We start from the raw sequence: 23,611 nt of genomic DNA, 5'->3' as shown, positions 1-23,611 counted from the left end.
ACTGTATTTAGAATTCCAACCTAAGTTACCTTTGAATCTAGAATGCAGTCCCTTATGGCCAGGAGAGTGAGCCATTTCTATAAATAAATGATACTTGGAACAGAAAGTCTCTTAAGAGAGATTTTAAAAATCTAAGAAATGTTTCAAACTAAAAGCACAAATATTGTCAAAGTCATTTCAAAGGCTATCTTGACACTAAAACAAGCAAACAAAAATATCAAAAAAGGAGAGGGGCCAAAATTATAGGAAAAAATATAAAAGAAAATGTAAAAGACAGAAAGATCAAAATACAAGAAAGAAAAGCAGAAACACTAAGGCATATTCCATAAATCAGAAAACCTCATTTAAAAATTTTTTTTTAAACAAGGGACACATTTTCATTGAGAAGAACTTTTATTTATTTATTTATTTTAGATTTTATTTATTTATTTTAGAGAGAGGAGACACAGAAAGAGAGACAGAGAGAGAAGGGGGGGAGGAGCAGAAAGCATCAACTCCCATATGTGCCTTGACCAGGGAAGCCCGGGGTTTCGAACCAGCGACCTCAGCATTCCAGGTCGATGCTTTTACCCACTGCTCCACCGCAGGTCAGGCCAGAAAACCTCATTTAAAAGGAACATTAACAGAGGTAACAGCAGAGAGCACTGTCAGCAGCAGGACAATGGAGAAACTAAGAACAACAAAGTAATAGAGTAAGTAGGTAGAAGAAAGTGAATAAACAGACAAATATTATTTGATGTTACACTGCAGTGTTATATCTCAAATTTGTCTACACCATTATGCAGCCACTTCAACTAAGTAGGACATGGCTGAGGACTAGAAGGAGAAAAAAGGTTCTGCCAATAGCCAAAACTGCCAACATACTATATAAGCCGAAGTACTTTTCACAAGATATATGAGTAATCAGTTATGTCCTTACTTTAAATAGAATGCTAAGAGCATATAGGCCCCAGGCACTGAGGATGGCTCCATGGAACCTCTACCTCAGGTTCTAAAAATAGCTTGGTTTTGAGCAGCCCCAGAGGGGCACAGTATCTGCCCCAGATGGGGTTGCCGGGTGGATCCTGGTCGGGGCACATGCAAGAGTCTATCTCTCTATCTCTTCTCCTCTCACTTAAAAAAAAAAGAAAGAAAAAAAGAATTAAGAAAATAGTAGCCCTGGCCGGTTGGCTCAGTGGTAGAGCGTCGGCCTGGCTGCAGGAGTCCCGGGTTCAATTCCCAGCCAGGGCACACAGGAGAGGCACCCATTTGCTTCTCCACCCCTCCCCCTCTCCTTCCTCTCTGTCTCTCTCTTCCCCTCCCGCAGTGAGGCTCCATTGGAGCAAAGATGGCCCGGGCGCTGGGGATGGCTCTGTGGCCTCTGCCTCAGGTGCTAGAATGGCTCTGGACGCAACAGAGCGATGCCCCAGAGGGGCAAAGCATCGCCCCCTGGTGGGCATACCAGGTGGATCCCGGTCGGGCGCATGCAGGAGTCTGTCTGACTGCCTCCCCGTTTCCAGCTTCGGAAAAATGAGAAGAAAAAAAAAGAAAGAAAATAGTAAGAAATTTCATCCCCCAAAAGTAATATTACCATGTGAAAAAAACTCAGAGGAGCATTTAAATAAAATTATAATTTCATTACCAAAAATGTCTTACATTGTAGTTGATTTTGAAATGAAGACAAACCAGATTACGGTTTGACCAAACACATTATCTAAGATCATTTTTTAAAAGAGTATCAAAATCTATTTCTAATGAGCCATCTAACTTTCCAATTTTCAGTGTAATGGTAACATATAAGAAAAAGAAAAAACAGAAGCTTGTGCTTGAATCTGATCAAGTCTCTGTATCTTTCAGTTAAATCAAAAACTGTAGGGACAGAAGATCATGGAAACCCAATCTGTTGTGGACCATAAATGGCAAAAAGCCATTGTAGATTCGAGGCATTAAAAGGCTAAATTCTCCCCCCTCTACCTCCATATCGGCTATGATGCTGAGTATCTGCACCCACTTCACTTGCTTCCTTAAGTTGCTGGAAGCAATTTACATGCCCTTCCTCTTACTCTTTGTTTGTTCAGATGTTGGTTGATTTCACTTATGCATGGTGGGGGGATTCCTGTTTATGCCTTGGGAGAGTTCCTGCTTTAGCCTCAGACGTGTAACTTTGTATCAAGGACTTCCTTGATTTGCATATGGCTATATAATAAAGCAAATTGGGGCTATGGGCACTCGGATATTGCCATCAGCATTGAAGAGTCCTCCCGATCCCATCTTTTTTTCTTAATAAGTCTGTTTTCTTAATTCCGCACCGTTCTCACTCAAAACCCAGAATTAGGAGCCGCGCTGGTCTGCAGCAAGCGGCGCCCAAACACAAGACTTGTGTACGAGAAAACTAAACTGAAGGCAGGTGACGGAACTCCCCAAGTGAAGTGTGCACAGTGAGTAAAGAAAGTTTTGGGGGAGAGTATAATCGAGAGTAAAAAATTATGGGACAGTTAGGGTAAAAAATAAGGGACTTTTTTGTAGAAATGTTTCTGTATGAGGACAGATCGTTGTCTGAAGAGTATCAGGGTGAGCTGGAAACAGAGGGATGTGAATACGAGGATAACTTGGAGTCTGAGGATGACAGGGGGGATAAAAAATCCGTGCTATGGCTGCCTTAGCCACGGGGCCTCCACTGCCCCGGCTCCTTCCTACGTTCAACCCTCTGCTCCTCCATTCCCTTACCGGGCTGATTCCGGAGTCTATAGCTCAAAATCTGGGAAATCCCCTCTCCAACAATCTACAGACCAGGCTCGAAATATAGGGGAAACAATAAATGGCTTTACCTGTCTTCCTGTTGTAGGAAGACAGGATGATACAGGGAGACTAGTGCGAGAACATGAACCTGTACCTTTTAAAACTCTGAAAGAGCTTAAACTTGCTGTGTTCAGTATGGGCCTACTGCCCCTTTTTCACTTGGTTTATTAGATACTATTAGTGCAAAGGCTCTTCCCCCAAATAACTGGAAGGCGATTGCTCGTGCTTGTCTCTCTGGGGTGATTATTTGCTGTGGAAGTCAGACTTTCATGAAAGGCTGTTGAGGGTAGGGGAGAAATCTTAGCATAGTCAACCTGAGCCACCGGTTACAGCGACTATAGAATTTGAGAATGGATAGGAGACTCAGGTATTAGGAAAGTTACAGCTTTTCCAGTTATGGTCTGATTTTCTTTAATGTTTTAACTACAATCTTCTGAACTATCATTTTGTTTCTTTCTTATTCTTTGCCTGGAAATTGAGGCAGGGGACCTGTGTTAGATCTGACTATAGAAAATATCACAGCAGCTGCCAAAAGCAAATTTTCTCAGGGAGATTTTGTTTAGTCCCATCCTTCAGGCCCTCTGTCAGAAAATGCCCTGACTAAAATCAGGCAGGAATCTTTCTAATCTGGTTGTGCTCTGAAATCCTGGGTTTCTCTCTGGTTTGTCTGGTTCGTCTAATTCTTGTTTCTGTTCAGTCTTTATTTAATGCTGTCTAAAATGTGTCTGTTTTTAAGGCCTAAATTAAGTTCTTTTTTTATGCATGCAAAAATTTGAAATGCTGGCTCTGATATTTAGAAAAAATGATTTTAGAACTTGTAATGAGTGCTCATTTAAATTTAAATAGAATAGAATGTAGATCCTTAAGATTTACTAATTTGGTTAGTGCATTGTGAGGTGTGTTCAGAGTTAGGAGCCATATAGCAATTCAAGTATTAGGATTAATCAAAGTTATATGTTATGTTTGTGCTTTTTGTGTGTAAATTGTCTTGTTTATTTGTAAGGTTATACTCAGGTAGGAAAAACAAAAGAATTGGGCAAAATTAAGCAGAGCCCTAATAAGTCATTTCAAGAATTTGTCTCAAGCTGCTTCAGGCAGTTAGAAGAATAGTATTAAAATGCTAATTCCGCTTCTCAGGCCAAACCCTGCAAAAGGGGCCCCAAGGAAATTGGTGATCTGGCTTCACTGATTTTGGCTATTGGATTCAAAAAATAGGTCAGGAACGCCCTGAAATAAAACTAACAATACTAGGGCATAAATTTAAAGGGCTTTTAGATACTGGAGCTGATGTATCTGTTGTTGCTAAGCTACATTGGCTCCTCCCTGGCCCACTCATGCAGCAGCCACAGAAGTACAAGGTATATATAGGTCAGAGTAAATCCCCTCAACAAAGCTCTAGTTTTTTGCAATGGAAAGATAAAGAAGGTCATTCTGGACTTTTTCAGCCTTATGTGCTCCCTGGATTGCCAGTTAATTTGTGGCGTAGAGATGTTTTGAAAAATATGGGAGCGTTGCTTGTCAGTCCTGATAGTTTAGTCAGCACTCAAATGCTTGATCAGGGATTTTTGCCCACTAAGGGACTAGGGAAAGAACAGCGGGGAATTCTCACCCCCATAGAAGTAGCACCCAATAACAGAAGGCGTGGATTAGGATATCAAAATTTAGCATAGGGCCTTGGTAGCTCCTGCTACCCCAATAATGCATTGTGCAGACCCAAATACTTGGAAATCAGATAATCCTGTATGGGTAGACCAATGGCCTCTTTCTCAGGAGAAACTTAAGGCAGCTGCTCGATTGGTACAATAGCAGCTACAGCTTGGGCACATTGTACCTTCTAATAGCCCATGGAATACACCTATATTTGTCATTAAAAAGAAATCAGGAAACTGGAGATTATGACAAGATTTGAGAGCAATAAATAAGACTATGGAAATTATGGGTCCTCTCCAGCAGGACTCCCTTCTCCTACTTCCATTCTATGGAATTTTCACCTTGTAATTATTGACTTGAAGGATTGATTTTTTACTATTCCTTTAAGCCCTCATGATTGCAAGCGTTTTGCATTCAGTGTTCCTTCACTTAATTTCCAGGATCCAATGGAGCGATACCAGTGGAGAGTTTTGCCTCAAAAGTATGGCTAACAGTCCTACCTTGTGCCAAAAATATGTTGCTCAAGCTATCTCTCCAATACGAAGGCAGAACCCTAAGGCGTACATAATTCATTATATGGGTGATATTCTTATTGCTCATCCAGATAAAGACACTGTGTTGACCATTTTGCAACAACTAGAATATTCTTCGAAAAAATCAGGACTTTATATAGCTCCTGAAAAGGTACAGCAATCTTTACCTTTATCTTATTTAGGACAAATTATTGAGGGACAACAAATTCGTCCATAAAAATTAGAAATCAGGACAGATCATTTGCAAATTTTAAACAATTTCCATAAATTATTAAGAGATATTAATTGGCTTAGACCCTCCTTGAAATTAACTACCGGAAAACTGAAGCTATTTTTTTATACTCTTAGAGGTTTGGCTGAACCAGCTTCTCCTCAGCTACTTACAGCTGCAGGACAATAAGCTTTAAAGCTTGTACAAGCACAACTAAAATGCATAAATTCTGAAGAATGAATTGCCTAATTTGTCCCTCGAGTTATACTCCATCCAACGTGACTATTGTGGCAAGCTTCAGGTCCTATTGAATGGATTCATTTGGCTGTTACTCCTAAGAAAGTTTTATCTCCATATTTTGATCTTGTCACCTCCTTGATTATCAAGGGGCGTAGGCGACTCTTACATCTTATAAGTTTTGAGCTTCAAATTATTGTTGTTCCTTTTTCAAAGGATCAACAACAATGGCTCTGGGAAACTTCCACTAAATGGCAAAATGCTTTTGCAAATTTTACAGGCCAAATTCTCACTTCCCAGCTGATAAAATAGTTCAATTTTCATTAATTACTACATTTGTTTTTCCTAAAACAATTGTTAATGAGCCCATTCCTGAAGCACCTCCAATCTTTACTAATGGGTCGATGGACAACTTTTTTTACTGAAACAGTCGCTTTAAAAAGAGCTCAAAGACTAGAATTACATGCCATTATCATGGCTTTTCAGCATTTGCCACATTCCTCCTTTAGTCTGTATACAGACAGCAAATATTTACTTATGGTTGTTTCCACTATAGAGACTGCTGTCTTAGGGACAACTACTGATGAGGAACTATTGCAGCAATTTCTTTTTCTTCAAAGACTTGTACGTCAACATAGAACTCCATGTTTTATAGGACATATTCGAGCTCACTCCATGCTCCCTGGAGCTTTGGCACAAGGGAATGCCCTTGTTGATCAAACTACCCAAAAGAAAATTATTGGAGCAACCACGACAGTCAAGCAATCCTGTCTCATACTATTCATCAGCAGAACGCTGTAGTCATGCGTAAACAGTTTCAGCTTTCTCAGGAAGCAGCATGGCAGATTGTTAAATCCTGTCCAAGGGGTCCTATACTACAATCTGTCCCTTCATTTGGAGTTAACTCTCGAGGACTCCTACCAGGACAACTTTGGCAAATGGATGTTACTCATATACCTTCATTTGGCAAACAGTTCTTTGTCTACGTTACAATGGATACTTATTCTGGATTTATACTAGCCTCTGCCAGAACAGGAGAGGCTGCTAAGCATGTTATAGCTCACTGTTTGTATGATTGGACTTCCTAAACTGATTTAAACTGACAATACTCCTACATATGTAGGAAAAGCATTTACTATATTTTGTCAAACCTTTCAAATTATGGGTATTTCTTACAATCTTTAAAGTCAAGGTATTGTTAAAGTGTACCCAGCAAATATTTAAGGTCAATTTAAAAAAATATAAAAGGTGAAGTCATATCCTGGAACTTCTGCAATTCTACCTTGTCTTTAAAAAATTTCTTTTGAATGCTGATGTACAGGAGACGCCAAACCTCTTTCTCCTGCAAACTTCTACCCTCTTTTATTTGATCTAGCTAATAACACTGTTTTGTATTTTTCCAAATACCTCCAAATAAACAAAAAAAGTTTATATAGGCAGATGGGGATCCTCAAACCCCTCAGCAAGATCTTCTCGGCATAGCTTTTAAGGTCTATAATGACCAAGAGGCAGAAAAAGCCCAAAAGAGATCAGGTAAAATACCAGCTCTTGGTATACGCCCTTAAAGGCTCCAACTCCCCGAAGGGGCCTCATAGGACTCCATCTGGGCCCTGCTTGGATAGTGGAAAGGAAGGTCATTGAGCTAAAGCCTGCCAGGCTTCTCGGCCCCCACCAGGACATGCCTTTGCTGTGGGAAAAAGGGACACTGGAAGGTAGGCTTCCCCCTCGCTCCTCTAAGGAGAGCTCCTCAGTCTCTTCCAGCCCTGCTCCAGCCACCTGTGAACTAACCTTGCCCAGCCTACTGGGACTTGCCACTAAAGGCTAAAGGTGCCCAGGGCCATCGGCCCCATCTTAATGTGGACAAGCCTAGGATATTTCTTACAAGTAGCAAGTAAACTGATCTCATTTCTTACGGACAGAAGGGCCACTTAGTATGTCTTGCCTGAATATTTGGGTTTTTACTCATCCCTCGAAGATCTCTATTGTGGGTGTTGATCGTCCTATTTTCTGCTGCTTTGTTTAATATATAGTGTTTCCTTTATTCCTCCTGCCTCAGTGCCCCATACATATTTTAGGCTGGGACCTACTCCTAATTTAGAGCTCTTTTTCTCCTTTTTGCCAACTTCTGTTACAAATTTACCTCTGCCACCTAGCTTAGTGTATCCTAAGGTTCTCCTCACCACTCTATGGCTGTAAAGCATCCAGGGAAAGGCCCCTTGGGTTCATCTCTCCAGTTTTAAAGAAAACGAAAAAAAAAAAAAAAGGAAAGAAAACAGAAGCTCCATCTCCACACATGCTGCAGATGGCTTTTCCAGTCTACCTGAATCGTTACCAGCCAGAAGCAGCAGTCATTGGGACTTGGACACTAGATGCAAAGTGTAGAAATGTGACGACAATTCCAGAGCCATGCAGACTTTTCCTGGATGTGGACTTTTCCTGGACTCCTGCTCCTTGTGACAGCTCTTAATGGACTGAATTGGGGTTGGGTTGCATTTGCAGGGAATGCAGAATGATGATGTGTCAGCATGGACTTGGTGAACATGTTAAGGACATTCAAAACAGCAAAGATATTAGCTAAGAATATGCTTAAAGGCTTTAATCACTGTAATATATTAGAATACTTGTTTGGTTATCTGTTACATTGGCTATACTAATTTTGTGTTTGTTCTGTATTTTTTCAGTCTGCCTCCAAATTAGAATCAGGAAAACTAGGAAATCAGATGAGTGCAAATCTCAGCACACAAATTAAAAATCAAAAAGAAAAGGCCTGACCAGGCGGTGGTGCAGTGGATAGAGTGTCAGGCTGGGATGTGGAAAGACCCAGGTTTGAGACTCCAAGGTTGCCAGCTTGAGCACGGGTTCATCTGGTTTGAGCAAAAGCTCACCAGCTTGGACCCAAGGTCGCTGGCTCAAGCAAGGGGTTACTTGGTCTGCTGAAGGCCCGCGATCAAGGCACATATGAGAAAGTAATCAATGAACAACTAAGGTGTTGTAACGAAAAACTGAAGATTGATGCTTCTCATCTCTCTCCATTCCTGTCTGTCTGTCCGTCTCTATCTATCCCTCTCTTTGACTCTCTCTCTGTCTCTGTAAAAAAAGAAAAGAAAAAAGAAAAGGGGGATATGTTGTGGACCATAAATGGCAAAAAACCATTGTAGATTCGAGGCTCAGCAAAAGGCTAAGTTCTCCCCCCTCCACCTCCATATTGGCTATGATGCTGAGTATCTGCACCCACTTCACTTGCTTCCTTAAGTTGCTGGAAGCAATTTACATGCCCTTCCTCTTACTCTTTGTTTGTTCAGATGTTGGTTGATTTCACTTATGCATGGTAAGGGGATTCCTGTTTATGCCTTGGGAGAGTTCCTGCTTTAGCCTCAGACGTGTAAGTTTGTATCAAGGACTAACGTGATTTGCATATGGCTATATAATAAAGCAAAGTGGGGCTATGGGGCACTCAGATATTGCCATCAGCATTGAAGAGTCCTCCTGGTCCCATCTTTTTTTCTTAATAAGTCTGTGTTTTCTTTTTTTTTTTTTTTTGTATTTTTCTGAAGTTGGAAACGGGGAGAGACAGTCAGACAGACTCCCGCATGCACCTGACCGGGATCCACCCGGCATGCCCACCAGGGGGCGACGCTCTGCCCACCAGGGGGCAATGCTCTGCCCCTCCGGGGCGTCACTCTGTGGCAACCAGAGCCACTCTAGCGCCTGGGGCAGAGGCCAAGGAGCCATCCCCAGCGCCTGGGCCATCTTTGCTCCAATGGAGCCTCGGCTGCGGGAGGGGAAGAGAGAGACAGAGAGGAAGGAGAGGGGGAGGGGTGGAGAAGCAGATGGGCGCTTCTCCTGTGTGCCCTGGCCGGGAATCGAACCCAGGATTTCTGCACGCCAGGCCGACGCTCTACCACTGAGCCAACCGGCCAGGGCCAAGTCTGTTTTCTTAATTCCACACCGTTGTTCTCACTCAAAACCCAGAATTAGGAGCCGTGCTGGTCCGAGGCACCAATCATCAAAATCCACCAGTCTATGATAAATGCCACTGGACAGATGACGCAGTTTCTTAAAAAAATCAATTCACTGGGTATCTCAACATGTCATTAAAACCCATAGTTTCTATCTCCTGAAATTGCCAGTTTCTTCCTCTATGGGCACTTGTATATTATATTATGGCACTTTGATCACTCAGGACAGCCTGGAGTTGAAATCCCAGCTTCACCCCTCAGTTAACTCTTCTATAAAATGGAGAAAATGCCACCTGCTGCTCAAAGAAATTTTAAGGATTCAGTGAGAAAATATGTCAAACACCTACCACAATGCTTAGCATATCTTAGACCAGGGGTCTCAAACTCAACTCAGCATGTGGGCCGCAGAGCAAGATGCTAGAGAAATGAAAAATACAAGTAGGCCCCTAGGCTTACTTAATTTTATCCAAAATATTTTGAACTTCGTGGATTAGTCTGCGGGCCGCACAAAAGGCGGGCCGCATGCGGCCCGCGGGCTGCAAGTTTGAGACCCCTGTCTTAGACAGTAACTAAAGAGTAAATAAATGGAAACCATAAGCAGAAAAATTAAATAATTTTGAATTTACCTACTCTGACCTCGTCTAACCACTTTTTTATAGTATCTATGAACAGAAAAAATGCCAAAATAGCCAACAGTAAGAAAAAAATTAGGAATAATAACTGAAGAAGCATGCTACCAATTTCTAAATAACTAAGCTTGACTCCAAGGTGCTAAGGAAGAGTCTAATCACAGCAAACACCAGCTGATGAAGCAAGTTAAGAAAAGGGCTAACCTTGACCAAACCTGGTAAAAGTAATCAAATTTATTTTCTAACTAAAAGGAATCAACATAACCATCTTCAAACATAATTTTTAATAATATGGAAAACATTTTTAAATGAAGTTTTTAAATGTCAACATAACCGTTTTGAATCTCAATTTTCTTGCTTCAAACTAAAAAAAAAATGCTAAAAAAATTAACTCAACTTTTCCATATGAACAGTAGGTGGCATAATTTACATACTCTGAGTTAGGTGAATAACATGTAGTAAAAAAAAAGTTCAATACAGCACCATCAAAATTCAGTAAACGTTCATTTAAAACGGTTTAGAAGACCTAATTTGGAAATAAAATCTTTCAAATAATATGAAAATACTTACATCTCAATTTGTCCAGCATTTTCCCACCACACATGGTTGCTAACATAGCTTTAACTGAAAATACCGTCATCTTGCCTCGGCCCTCACTGCAAAAGAAATTATGTTTGAAATAATTGCTATCCGGAACCACAAGAGCAAGCAAATGTTATCACTAAACATCGAGCACCCAGTAACTTGGTCCCTACCCTTTTCTGCCACATGACCTTGGATTTTTAGAAACCTTGGATTTTTCTTTCCCTTTGTAGAATCAAGGCTTCATCTATGCTAGGTGGAGAGTGCTGAAACTAATCTTAATTATTTGGAAATGAGTTTCATAAGCATTCTATAAAGCAATTTCTACTGACTGTGGACGCAGAGGTCCACTGGATGAACCAGAAGTATCAATAAATTTCTTGTCAGTTCAGCCCATTAAATCCACAGCTGCAGTGTTCTTAACTCTTCGAAGCTGAGGCGCCACTTGTTTTGAATACTAATTCCGAAATGTGTCCATTGGGATATTATAACAGCCTATTGTTATGTAGTGAACCAACAGGGTACACACTGCTATAAGATTCTACAGTCCACATTCATCTTTGTTCTTACTGTGACAACCTTTATGTTACCATGTGTTTACTCTAAGAAGCTTGGTCACACCTGTCTCAGATCCTCCCACACTGCAGCTGTGAGAAAAGATAAGGGGAAGGGTCAGTAATATGAATTCTTTTTTAGGAACTCAAAAGATGAAATGCAGAAGAACACAAATGAATTACCCAAAGTAATGCTGCACAGCAGCTGGACAGCCAGTATCAGCAAGGCCCCCTGACCCAACAGGTTGCCTGCTCCATTCAATCAACGGCCTTGGTTTCACAGCAGATGGGAACTGCACTAGCTGGTGTTTCAAGTCATCATATGTAAGGTTACAAGGGGCTTTTGTGCTAGTTTTATATAGCCTGTGCTTACAATGCTTCACGGTAACTTAGTAAAATAGCTTTGCAATAATGAGAACTATGTTTATTATCTTAGTTTTAAAAAGTGTCATCCTATTTATATTTCCTAAGGGCCTATTATATTCACTATATTTATTATATTTATAGTACTCTATTTATATTTACTAAGTGTCTCCCATTTTCTAAACCTTCTTTATAAACAGATCAGCGGTTCTCAACCTGTGGGTCGTGACCCCACCGGGGTCGCGACCCACAGGTTGAGAACCGCTGAGTTAGATCATACCTGAAAAAAGGCAAATTATCTGTTAAGTCAGAAGGTTCTCAGTGAAAACATCACCATGAAATACCAATGTTAGTCTTGATTTTTAACTATTACATCTCATTAAGTTTATTCATAAAATAAAACAAATTTCTACAACTAGTTAAAATTTGGATAGGGTGTTTTAAACAGTTCTTTAGAAATACAGATACTGTCCTCCTGCCTTATATAGTACCTGACAATATAGCACCTAGGAGTGATAAGGAATATTCCTACGTCACATATCCACTGCATTATACAAGCAATGTCAGTGGCTATAAAAAGCATAAATTATGTTCAAATAAATGGATTTCTAAAACTGATAGAGAAGTTTTACAGTGGACATTTCCTTTTAGTCACCAGCCATCCAAATGTTGAGTCTACATTTAAGCAGACCTGACCTGTTGTGACAAATCCTCTTCCCACTAACAAAATTCTGAAAAAAGAAAGAAAGCTCAGATATTAACTTTCCCATCCTTTTCAAAACTCAGACATGGGCATGTGACTCAAAATTCACTAATAAGATGCACCAGTCTAGCCTGACAAAGTGGTGGCACAGTGGATAGAGTGCCAGCCTGGGACACTGAGGACCCAGGTATGAAACCCCGAGGTCGCCAGCTTGAGCACAGGCGCGTCTGGCTTGAGCCCAAGGACACTGGCTTGAGCAAGGAGTCCCTGGCTTGGCTGGAGCCCCCCAGTCAAGGCACACATGAAAAGCAATCAATGAATAACTAAAGTGATGCAAATTACGAGTTGATGCTCTCATTTCTCTCCCTTCTTCTCTGTCTCTAACTCACTAAAAAAATAACAAAACTATATCTACTCCAGAAAACGACATTCTATGTACAAAATCCCAAAGAACTTACAAAAAAAAATCTATGTATAAAATCCCAAAGGACCTACAAAAAAAAAAAAAAACGTATCAATAGACTCGACCAAAAAATACTATAATAAGGAATGTTAGCAATGTTACAGAATACAAGGTCATCATACAAAATTCAATTTTATTTCTACAAATCAGACAAAGATAATAAAATATATATATAATAGCATGAAAAATATCAAAAGCATCAATAAAAAGTTTAAAAAACCACATGTTCAAGATCAATAAAATGGCCCTGGCCAGTTGGCTTAGCAGTAGAGTGTTGGCCGCACGTGTGGAAGTCCTGGGTTCGATTCCCAATCAGGGCACACAGGAGAAGTGACCATCTGCTTCTCTACCCCCCTTTATTTATCTCTCTCTCTCACCCCCTCCAGCAGCCAAAGCTTGAATGAGCAAGTTGGCCCTGGGCACTGAGGATGACTCCATGGCTTCATCTCAGGCACTAAAAATAGTTCAGTTGCTGAGCAACAAAGCAGTGGCCCCAATGGGCAAAGTATCAGCCCTAAATGGAGTTTGCTGGGTGGATCCCAGTCAGGGCACATGTGAGAGTCTGTCTCTGTGCCTCCTTGACTCTCACTTGATAAGAAATAAAAATCAATAAAATGAAAACTACAAAATAATAAAAGAAATAAAAAATGTAAATAGACATACCATATTCATGAAATACTACATATTGTTAAGCTGTAAATTCTTCCTAAGCTTATCAGAACCCTGTTGTGATTCAATGCAATTCCAATAAAATTCACAATAGAATATTTTTGTAGAAACCCTGGCTGGGTAGCTCAGTTGGTTAGTGTCATCTCAACATGCCAAGGTTGCAAGTTCAACCCCAAGTCAGGGCACTTACAATTGACCAATGAATGCATAAATAAGTGGAACAACAAATCAATGCCTCTTGCTCTTTCTGTCTCTCCCCTCCTCTCTCTAAAGATCAACAAATAAAATTTTCTTTTAAAGAATATTTTTGTGGAAATAAGATGATTCTTTGTATATCCTGAAAGTTGTAAACCTATACAAATCTCAGTGAAGTATGAGAATAAAGATACTACTTGCAAGCCCAAATTCCACCATTTTTTTTTTGTATTTTTCTTTTCTTTTTTTTTTTTTTTTTCCTGAAGCTAGAAACGGGGACAGACAGACTCCCGCATGCGCCTGACCGGGATCCACCTGGCACGCCCCACCAGGGCGTCGCTCTGCGGAGATCAGAGCCACTCTAGTGCCTGGGGCAGAGGCCAAGGAGCCATCCCCAGCGCCTGGGCCATCCCCGGTCCAATGGAGCCCTGGCTGCGGGAGGGGAAGAGAGAGACAGAGAGGAAGGGGGGGGTGGAGAAGCAAATGGGCGCCTCTCCCTTGTGCCCTGGCCAGGAATCGAACCGGGGTCCCCCCACACACCAGGCCGACGCTCCACCGCTGAGCCAACTGGCCAGAGCCTTTTTTTTTTTTTTTTTTTTGTATTTTTCTGAAGCTGGAAACGGGGAGAGACAGTCAGACAGACTCCCGCAAGCGCCCGACCGGGATCCACCTGGCACGCCCACCAGGGACGACGCTCTGTCCACCAGGGGGCGATGCTCTGCCCCTCTGGGGCATCGCTCTGCCGCAACCAGAGCCACTCTAGCGCCTGGGGCAGAGGCCAAGGAGCCATCCCCAGCGCCCGGGCCATCTTTGCTCCAATGGAGCCTTGGCTGCAGGAGGGGAAGAGAGAGACAGAGAGGAAGGGGGGGGGTGAAGAAGCAAATGGGCGCTTCTCCTGTGTGCCCTGGCCGGGAATCGAACCTGGGTCCCCCGCACGCCAGGCCGACGCTCTACCGCTGAGCCAACCAGCCAGGGCCATTTTTAGTCTTTTTTATTTATTTATTTTTACAGAGACAGAGAGAGAGTCAGAGAGAGGGATAGACAGGGACAGACAGGAATGGAGAGAGAGGAGACGCATCAATCATCAGTTTTTCATTGCGACACCTTAGTTGTTCATTGCTCTCTCATATGTGCCTTGACCATGGGCCTTCAGCAGACCAATAACCCCTTGCTTGAGCCAGCGACCTTGGGTCCAAGCTGGTGAGCTTTTGCTCAAACCAGATGAGCCCGCGCTCAAGCTGGTGACCTCGGGATCTTGAACCTGGGTCCTCCACATCCCGATGCTCCATCCACTGCGCCACCGCCTGGTCAGGCCATTTTTAGTATTTTTAAAGTCCTTCATGTTATTCTAATATGCATCCAGAGCTGAGAACTGCAAATATAAAATTTTGAATGTAATATTAAGACTTTAGCTTCTTTATTTTGCAGGCAAAGATAGATCAAAGGACACAATAAAAGATTAGAGAAAAGTAATCATATTGTGTTTCTATAACTCTTTCTGGCTCCAAATCTCACAATCTTCCTTCAAAGAGACAAAATAATATCTATTCCTTATTGCAGAGAAGATATTGGTGTCAAATACGCAGATAAACAGGAGAGTGTGGCTAGGCCCAGGATAATGGCAGGAGAGCCAGGTCAAACTTTCAACTCAGTTACTGAAGAAAGATTTAAGCCAAAGTATCCATCAGTAAACACCATACAACAGGTCTTAATGGGTACTATGACATCTTTATTTCTAGAAACTACTATAATAGCATTTAACACTTTTTCTTAATTTTGAAAAATGCTTTAGAATCTAATTTTTTACAACATTTTGTATCCCTTGTTCAAAATATTCTTGAGGTAAACACACAATGTGGTGTACAGAGTTGTGTTGTAGAGTTGGGTGCCTGAAGCCTGTATAATTATGTTAACCAGTGTCAACCCAATATGTTCAAATTTAAAAAAAATATTCTTTAACTTAATTCTGTTGCAAGTGATAGCTGTAGATTCAGAAAGTGTTATATTCAAATATAGAATAACATACACACTTCTCATTCAATCTGGATCAACATTCAAACACCTGTCTCCTTGTTCACTCATTAGGGTTACTACTAGTCTCAGTGGCTGGTCTCAGATCAAATAGTCTACAGATGTATTAAAAGAATAGTGCAGTGGTTCTCAAAGTGTGCACCAGGGCGCACTGGTGCACCCTAGATTTCCAGGTGCGCCCTATGGTATTCCAGAGAAATATGTATCTGTTGGGCACCAAAAACCAACAGGGTTTTTGGAGTTTAGATTTTGGGGCAACAGAGGTGTGGGGAATTGGCTGTAAGCTGATAGTCTGCCAACCCCCCCACCTCACTTGCCTGATTAGGTTGCAAAAAGCTATTAAGCTGTGGTGCTGGATTGTTTACACTACCCCCCATGTTCCCTGGAAAGACTGGAGGCAAGTTTCTTCTATCCTTTGTTTGGTGTCAAGTTAAGATGATATGTATGGTGGGGGGGTTTTCTGCATTCAACACAATTAAGAGTAAAAAGAGAGGAATTCTTCAATGTGTTGACGAGGAAATGAGAGCTTGCCTTTCAAATATATGCCCAAACATTGAAGAAATCACTAGGACACATCAGGCTCATGTTTCTCATAAACACAAGAATGAAAAAACTTAACACATTCGGGCCAGGACCTGTCAAATTTACTAAATCTTACTAAGAATGTATCTATATATATAAAAAGATAATATTTTTTTTTTCATTTTTAACCCCTTTTTTATGAATTCTAAAAAGCATAATTCAAAAAATGTAACATAAAAATGTTTTTTAATGTCAGAATATATTTAATTTTGTCATATTTATTTCGTTTAATATTTTTTCTTTAATATTTGACTTAATTATTATAACATATTTCTCAGAAACTTGTATATAGTACGCCTACAATTATTTTTAGGATTTTAAATGTGCCTGGACTTCAAAAAGTTTGAGAACCACTGGAATAGTGCCTTAACCTCTCAACTAATAATCATCAGTAATGTGTGGTCCCTTAACTCATCACCTCTCGTATCTACTTTCCAACCATTTTTCTTGTTATAACAGAGACACAGCAATCTCCACACTTAATCTCCCACTCGACAAACCATGGATCATCTCTTCTCTCTGCCTATATGCTCTTTGGGGTGTGCGTATGTATGTGTGCTTAATACTACACACTTTATGAGGGTGAGGGGACATGTGTCCAAGTGTCAATATGCAACTTAATAGGATAAAGGGGTTATGAAAGTAAGGTTGAGTGTGTTTTAAATATGGGGAAAGGAGAGGTACCTGACTGAGATCAAAGATCATTGTAATGTGGGGGATGCACTTGCAGACAAGAGATTTCAGAATGACACTTAATGAGCCTTTATGTTTAAGAACCTGTTTAAAAGTACGTAACTGTGCATCCTGAGAATGGGGGAGTAGGTTCAGGTCTTAATTATGAGCAAATCGGCCCCACCTACAACATCTCCTATCACTTACAACTTTAGGTTCACAGTTTCAACTATCATCTTTTCAAAAGAAAATATTAATATAAACCAATCAATAAATGGATATTTAAAGAGACATGGGTATTTATTAAAGGTACTTATATATGTAACAATCTAAGTAAAACAGCATAAAGAAATAATAATTACAAAAATTATTGAAGGAGCAGTCTCCCAATTCTTACTTCCTCAAACCATGTTATCTATATTTTTCACTCAAAAAAAAAAAAATACATTTAGCTCCCTTCTTTCAACCACCTGCTCTCAACATTTTTCCTGGCATTGAAATCCTGAAGTCATTCTAACTACAACAGCCTGTAAGTGCCCCAAGACAAAGCAAAGGGCAAGTGTCACTTTCCCTTTTCTAGTGTTTCCTTAGAGCTCCTGCATTCTTCCTCTACAATTAGAGGCAGCTGAGAAAACCCGAGTCACTTAGTGGCCGGGTACCCTATGATGATGTCCTTTACCCTACCTAATTGACTCTTTTTTCTTTTTTTAAAGATTTTATTTATTCATTTTTAGAGAGTAGAGAGAGAGAGAAGGGGGGAGGAACAGGAAGCATCAACTCCCATATGTGCCTTGACCAGGCAAGTGCCGGGGTTTGAACCAGCGACCTCAGCGTTCCAGGTCGCCACTTTATCACTGCGCCACCACAGGTCAGGCAAACTGATTCTTTTTTTCTTAAAAAAAAAAAAAAAAAAAAAAAAAAGAACTTGCTCTTAATCCTTCCTATTTGAAATCTGAATTTAATCCATATACACTGGTCAAGTTACATTTAAAACTGAAGAGTTAGCTGCCCCTGGCCATGGCACATACCACCTCACCCAAGTCAACGTCTTCAGTAATTCCAAGGTAAGGTCCAGGTTCATACCAGAATCAGTATTTTTCAAACAAGATTTGAGAAGGTTCTCGTTTCATCAGAAAAACATGACTCATTTAAGATATGGCCTATGATAACCGCAGAGTTGATTAGGGGGGTCAATATTTAAGATGGATCACAATAAACAGGGAAGATTAATGCCCATATAAGGACACTACAATGAAAGGATAAACAGGTAGTATTTGTTGAGGACGACAGGAGAGAGGCAACTTGTTATTTTAACCCCACCCAACTAGAACCTCTCCAGAGAATACTCTCCCTCAATAAAGAGAATGATGACTTTCTTTCTCAGACATCTCTGCATGATTCATTTCCACAGACCTATCATTTTACAGTCTGACAATACACTATGCACATGACTTCTAAAAAGAGCTCTTATTTATCGAAAACTGAGAAAGTATGATTACCTCTGGGCCAAGCTAAGCAGACAGTGAGTCACCCTAAATAAACACCTATGTTTGAACATGCACACAGGTGTCTTCAGAAGCCTCTGCAACCCTCACCTGTGCCCTCTGGATGTAACTGCTCATTTCAGCTGAGTAAAGTCTCAAATATTCTGCCTATATTTTTGATATTTTAAACTCACCTAATCAGGGAGTTGTTTATAGCTTTGCACTGTCTAATAAGAACCTGCTATTCAAATTAATACATCTGAAAACAAGACGGTGGGGAGCAATTTTTATTTAAGAAAACAAACTGTTTCTACGTCTTTAGCAAAGTACTGTGGATGCTGCCAACTATAAATTAGTACTTCTCGCATGAAAATAGACTTCTGCTTTAGAAACACTATTACCAGTCTGATTATCACATGTAGCTATAAGCAACAAGAGCATTTCTTTGATTTTCAAAAACCCATATTTTTCCAATTAATCTTAATTTACAAAACTTCACAGTGAATGGAGTATGCAGTAATCAACTACAAATCAAGAATGCATTTGGCAAATATCAAATAGCTTAATCAAGTAAAATCAACAAAAAATCTTATTCAGTTTTGATCATAATCAGAATGCCTGACTTCTTTTTTTTTTGCCTGCTAAGTGTCATTTGTACTTTTCAAATACCATATTTTTCTCTACATAAGACGCACTTTTTTCCTAAAAAAAAGTGGAGGGGAAAATGCCCGTGCATATTTTATTTTATTAAATATTTTAACACACCATTTGGTTCAGAATATTTTTTTCTTATTTTCCTCCTTAAAACACTAGGTGTGTCTTATGGTCAGGTGCATCTTATGTGGCAAAAAATATGGTATTTATTAAGAACCCAGCGCTGCATCTATTGAGAAATCAAAGAAATACAAGGTAGAATCTCTGCTCTCAAGGACTTTCAACCTTATTTGTACACCTATGAAGCAGTTCAGGGCATTACATAGTTAAAAGTCAAAATAATGATACAGACAAGTACTATTAGTCACCTAAGGGGTGAAAATGGGCTGGTGATAATAAGGATGGCTGCAGAGGAGGTCAGCACTGGGGTGGAGGAGTGGGGAGGACAGACAGGAGACCAACCAACATACATAGAGGGAAAATGAACAGGTCATATTGGAAAAATTGAAAAGTGCCTCAAGTAGTTTAATTAGAGCTTGGTGGGAGCAGAGATGTATGACCTGATACCGGTAGGTCTAACTGAGGAGCGTGAATTTCATTCACAAACCACAGGGACTCTGAGGTTTCTGGGGCGATAGGTTACATCAGTGGTAGTCAACCTGGTCCCTACCACCCACTAGTGGGCGTTCCAGCTTTCATGGTGGGCGGTAGCAGAGCAACCAAAGTATAAATAAAAAGATAGGTTTAACTATAGTAAGTTGTTTTATAAAGATTTATTCTGCCAAACTTAGCGAAAATCTGACATAAAGTACTTGGTAAGTAATTAGTATTATATGCTTTAACTTGTAACTCTGCTTTATGAATTTTATAAAGTAAAGTTACTGCCCTACTTTATAAATCACCATTACTGTGGAACTGGTGGGCGGTTAGAAAATTTTACTACTAACAGAAGTGGGCGGTAGGTATAAAAAGGTTGACTATCCCTGGGTTACATGATGAAAACAGTTTTTGGGGGTTTTTTTGGTGGCAGAGATAGGGAGAGTCAGAGAGAGGGACAGTAAGAACAAACAGACAGGAAAGGAGAGAGATGAGAAACATCAATTCTTCGTTGCGGTTCCTTAGTTGTTCAATGATTGCTTTCTCATATGTGCCTTGACCGGGGGGCTACAGCAGACCGAGTGACCCCTTGCTCAAGCCAGCGACCTTGGGCTCAAGCTGGTGAGCCTTGCTCAAACCAGATGAGCCCGTGCTCAAGCTGGCGCCCTCGGGGTCTCAAACCTGGGTCCTCCACATCCCAGTCCGATGTTCTATCCACTGCGCTACCGCCTAGTCAGGCGAAAATAGTATCTTAATCAGGTTAGGCTTGAGGTGAGTACTGAATGGACTGGAGAAGTCCCTGTTATCACCCTTCTCCTCACATTCAGAGAAAAAGTGTTCCCTTTGCTCTTACTTTAAAAAAATCTTATAAAAAGTCAACAGTAAGGCCAAAAGAATAAACGAAAAGAATTTTATTTTCTGAATTATTAGTTAATGATCAACAAACCCTTTGCAGATCTGCAGATCCTGATAATCAAGAAGATTCCTCTTTGAAATTTAGCACAAATGCATGACTTCTTGGGGAGAAAATAAAACCTACAAAAAAAAGTGATGGGAAGAGTACTAGGTGAACTTCAAGTTCACTCATTTCTGCTCTCTGAATAATTCTGCCACCAAGCATGTAGACTGGGGCTCAGAGAACTGGTCTGGTGGTGTCTCATCACACATGACAATGGCACCCAGCAGGGCAGGGACCGCAGGGCAGGCAGGTGGGCTCCACTCCTTTCTTCCACCAGAGCAGCTGATTTTCTCCATTTACACCAGGTTTCTCCTAAGGATTTCACATTTTTAAAACATTCCAAACCCCTGGCTCATTCTCCATCATCGCCTGGGAATTTCCTACAAGATCTATAATCAGATTCTTATAAGAGTCAGATCTTTATAAAAATGTGCTACTAGTGGAGGCATGAAAAACTTCCCATTCAGCACTAGTTTTCTCCTATTTTTATTTGGCTGATTTTTCTCATCATCTTGAATCAACCTAAGAACAGGTAGGGATATTAGTAAATACTGTACCTAAGCATATGAAATGTTTATGCCTCCCAAAATATCTTGTTCTATTTAAAAGTCACTAATAACAAAGACTGTAACGTAGTATTATCCTTTTTCAGCAATGTCCATTCTATAATATTAATAAAATAACAATATAATAAATATATTCAGAATTTGAAATGAACTAGTTTTGTTTTTTTGACAGAGACACAGAGTCAGAGAGAGGGACAGATAGGAACAGAGAGAAAGAAAGTAGAGAGATGAGAAGCACCTATTCTTCATTGCAGCCCCTCAGTTTGTTCATCAATTGCTTTCTCATATGTGCCTTGATGGGGGGGGGGGCTACAGCAGAGTGAGTGACCCCTTATTCAAGCCAGCGACCTTAGGCTCAAGCCAGGGATCTTGGGCTTTAAGCCAGTGACCTTTGGGTTCAAGCCAGCGATCTTTGGGCTCAAGCCAGTGACCATGGGGTCAGTCAGTTCTATGATCCCACACTCAAGCCAGCGACCTCAAGCTTAAGCCGAATGAACCTGTGCTCAAGCCGGTGACCTCGGGGCTTCAAACCTGGGTCCTCAGCATCCCAGTCAGCGCTCTATCCGCTGCACCACCACCTGAACTAGTTTTCTTTTTTTTTGCTTTTTTATTTTTTTTTATTTTTTTTAAAATATTTTATTGATTGATTTTACAGAGAGAGGAGGTAGGGGAATTGAGAAGTATCAACTCATAGTTGCTTCACTTTAGTTGTTCGTTGCTTGGTTGTTGCTTCTCGTATGTGCCTTGACCCAGCAAGCCCAGGGTTTTGAACCGGTGACCTCAGCGTTCCAGGTCAATGCTCTATCCACTGCGCCACCACAGGTCAGGCTTTTTTTGCTTTTTTAAACAATATTGTTTTGTCTTTATCATTCAGCATGAAGAGGAAACAATAGAAGCTTTTAAATACATCCAAATTAAACTGCTTAAAACAAGAGTTAAAAATAGTTCAGTCATATTTCCAAACATACATGAAATTCACCATAAATTAGATGTATAAAAGTCTTTCCCCTATAAGAATCTTGAGCTTTCTTTGAATATGTCTGAGATACCTCTGTACCTCATGCTCCTAAGTTTAAGTTTTCCCAATCTCCCATTTGCTACCTCTTCATTCTTCCTCCCTTCTATAGCCACAGTATTTAACTTGTTTGATAGAATCCTGGATTCAAAGTTTATAATCTGCCTGACCAGGTGGTGGTGCAGTGAACAGAACATCAACCTGGGACACTGAGGACCCAGGTTTAAAACCCAAAGATCACCAGCTTGAATGTTGGCTAATGCAGCTTGAGTGCAGGCTCACTAGCTTGAGTGCAGGGTTGCTGGCTTGAGCGTGGGATCATAGACATGACCCCAAGGTCACTGGTTTAAGCCCAAGGTCGCAGACTTGAGCCCAAAATCACTGGCTTGAACAAGGGTCATCGGCGTGGCTGGAGCTCCCCAGTCAAGGCACACGTATGAAAGCAATCCATGAACAACTAAAGTGCCACAACTACAAGTTGATTTTTCTCATCTCTCTCCCTTCCTGTCTGTCTCTCTCTCGCAAAACAAAACAAACAACCAAAAATAAAGTTTATAATCTCTGCTTTATCATTTCAGTAAAATGACTTTTATTTCTGACTTTAAAAATATTGTTTCTTGAATTAATTTGTGTTGTGAGACCCTGAATTGATTTACTCAGTGAGTCAGCATCATGAAAAGGTGAATAACAATTTTTACCAAAGTTTTGGATCAACAGTCATTACTTAGTATTAAAATTATAGATTAACTAATCTAAATTGCTAAAAAATGGTATCAGAATTTTGGGACTTAGATCTCATGTAACTATTATTTTAAAAATTCTAATTTTAGTAAATAATTTTTTTTAAGTGAATAGAGTATTTAACTTGATGTCTTATAAAAATATGAATTTAGTGAATACCTATAATTTGGCTTTGATACTTGTATGGTTTTAGTATTAAGTCACAGAATCCTCAATATTATAAAGTTTAACTAACAGCATTCTGAAAATGTATGAATAAAGAAAAATGATCTACAGAAAAAACAATGAGGCAGAGAGAATGAACTCTTCCAAATCAGATGGCTGATAAAATAGCAGGGATCAGAACTCTAAACTCTTAGTTCCGGGAATATAACCATTAACCTCTTTGCTCCCAACATTTATGATTTTTTTTGTTGTTTTTTTTATAATAGCCATTTAATTCTCCACAAATACAAACAGACTAACTCATTTTTGTTTTAATTCAGAGTATATTTAAATAGTTCTCTTCTATTGCTAGGTTATAAGACAATGTTCTGCATTGAAAAAGATTAAAATAAGACTCAGAACATAAATAAGCAGAAAACAAGATACTATAGCTCAGGGGCACTCACTATTAAATAATAAAGACAAGTTGCTTTAAAAGTTGAATAGAATCCCTTATAATCAAATTCACAGCTTGGTTCTGTTTCTCTGAATAGAGAACTTCTATATTAAGGCAACTATACTTTTACCTAACACTATATCTCAAGTGTGTGATTCTCTAACATTACAGAACTTAATATGAG

General features: G+C 40.1%; 1 protein-coding gene across 13 annotated transcripts in view; it reads right to left on the bottom strand.

Moving 5' to 3' along the window:
• The window catches only part of DTNB (dystrobrevin beta), a 196,569-nt gene that overhangs the window by 145,326 nt on the left and 27,632 nt on the right, over positions 1-23,611 (bottom strand). For all 13 annotated transcript variants that reach the window (XM_066378730.1, XM_066378727.1, XM_066378729.1 and 10 more), the window contains one exon: positions 10,568-10,653. In XM_066378730.1, the coding sequence (XP_066234827.1) occupies positions 10,568-10,653 (86 nt within the window). The remainder of the gene's footprint in view (positions 1-10,567; positions 10,654-23,611) is intronic.

The sequence above is a fragment of the Saccopteryx leptura genome, chromosome 3 (genome assembly GCF_036850995.1).
Source record: "Saccopteryx leptura isolate mSacLep1 chromosome 3, mSacLep1_pri_phased_curated, whole genome shotgun sequence".
Lineage (NCBI taxonomy): Eukaryota > Metazoa > Chordata > Mammalia > Chiroptera > Emballonuridae > Saccopteryx > Saccopteryx leptura.
This window is presented reverse-complemented; position numbering and strand designations above follow the sequence as displayed.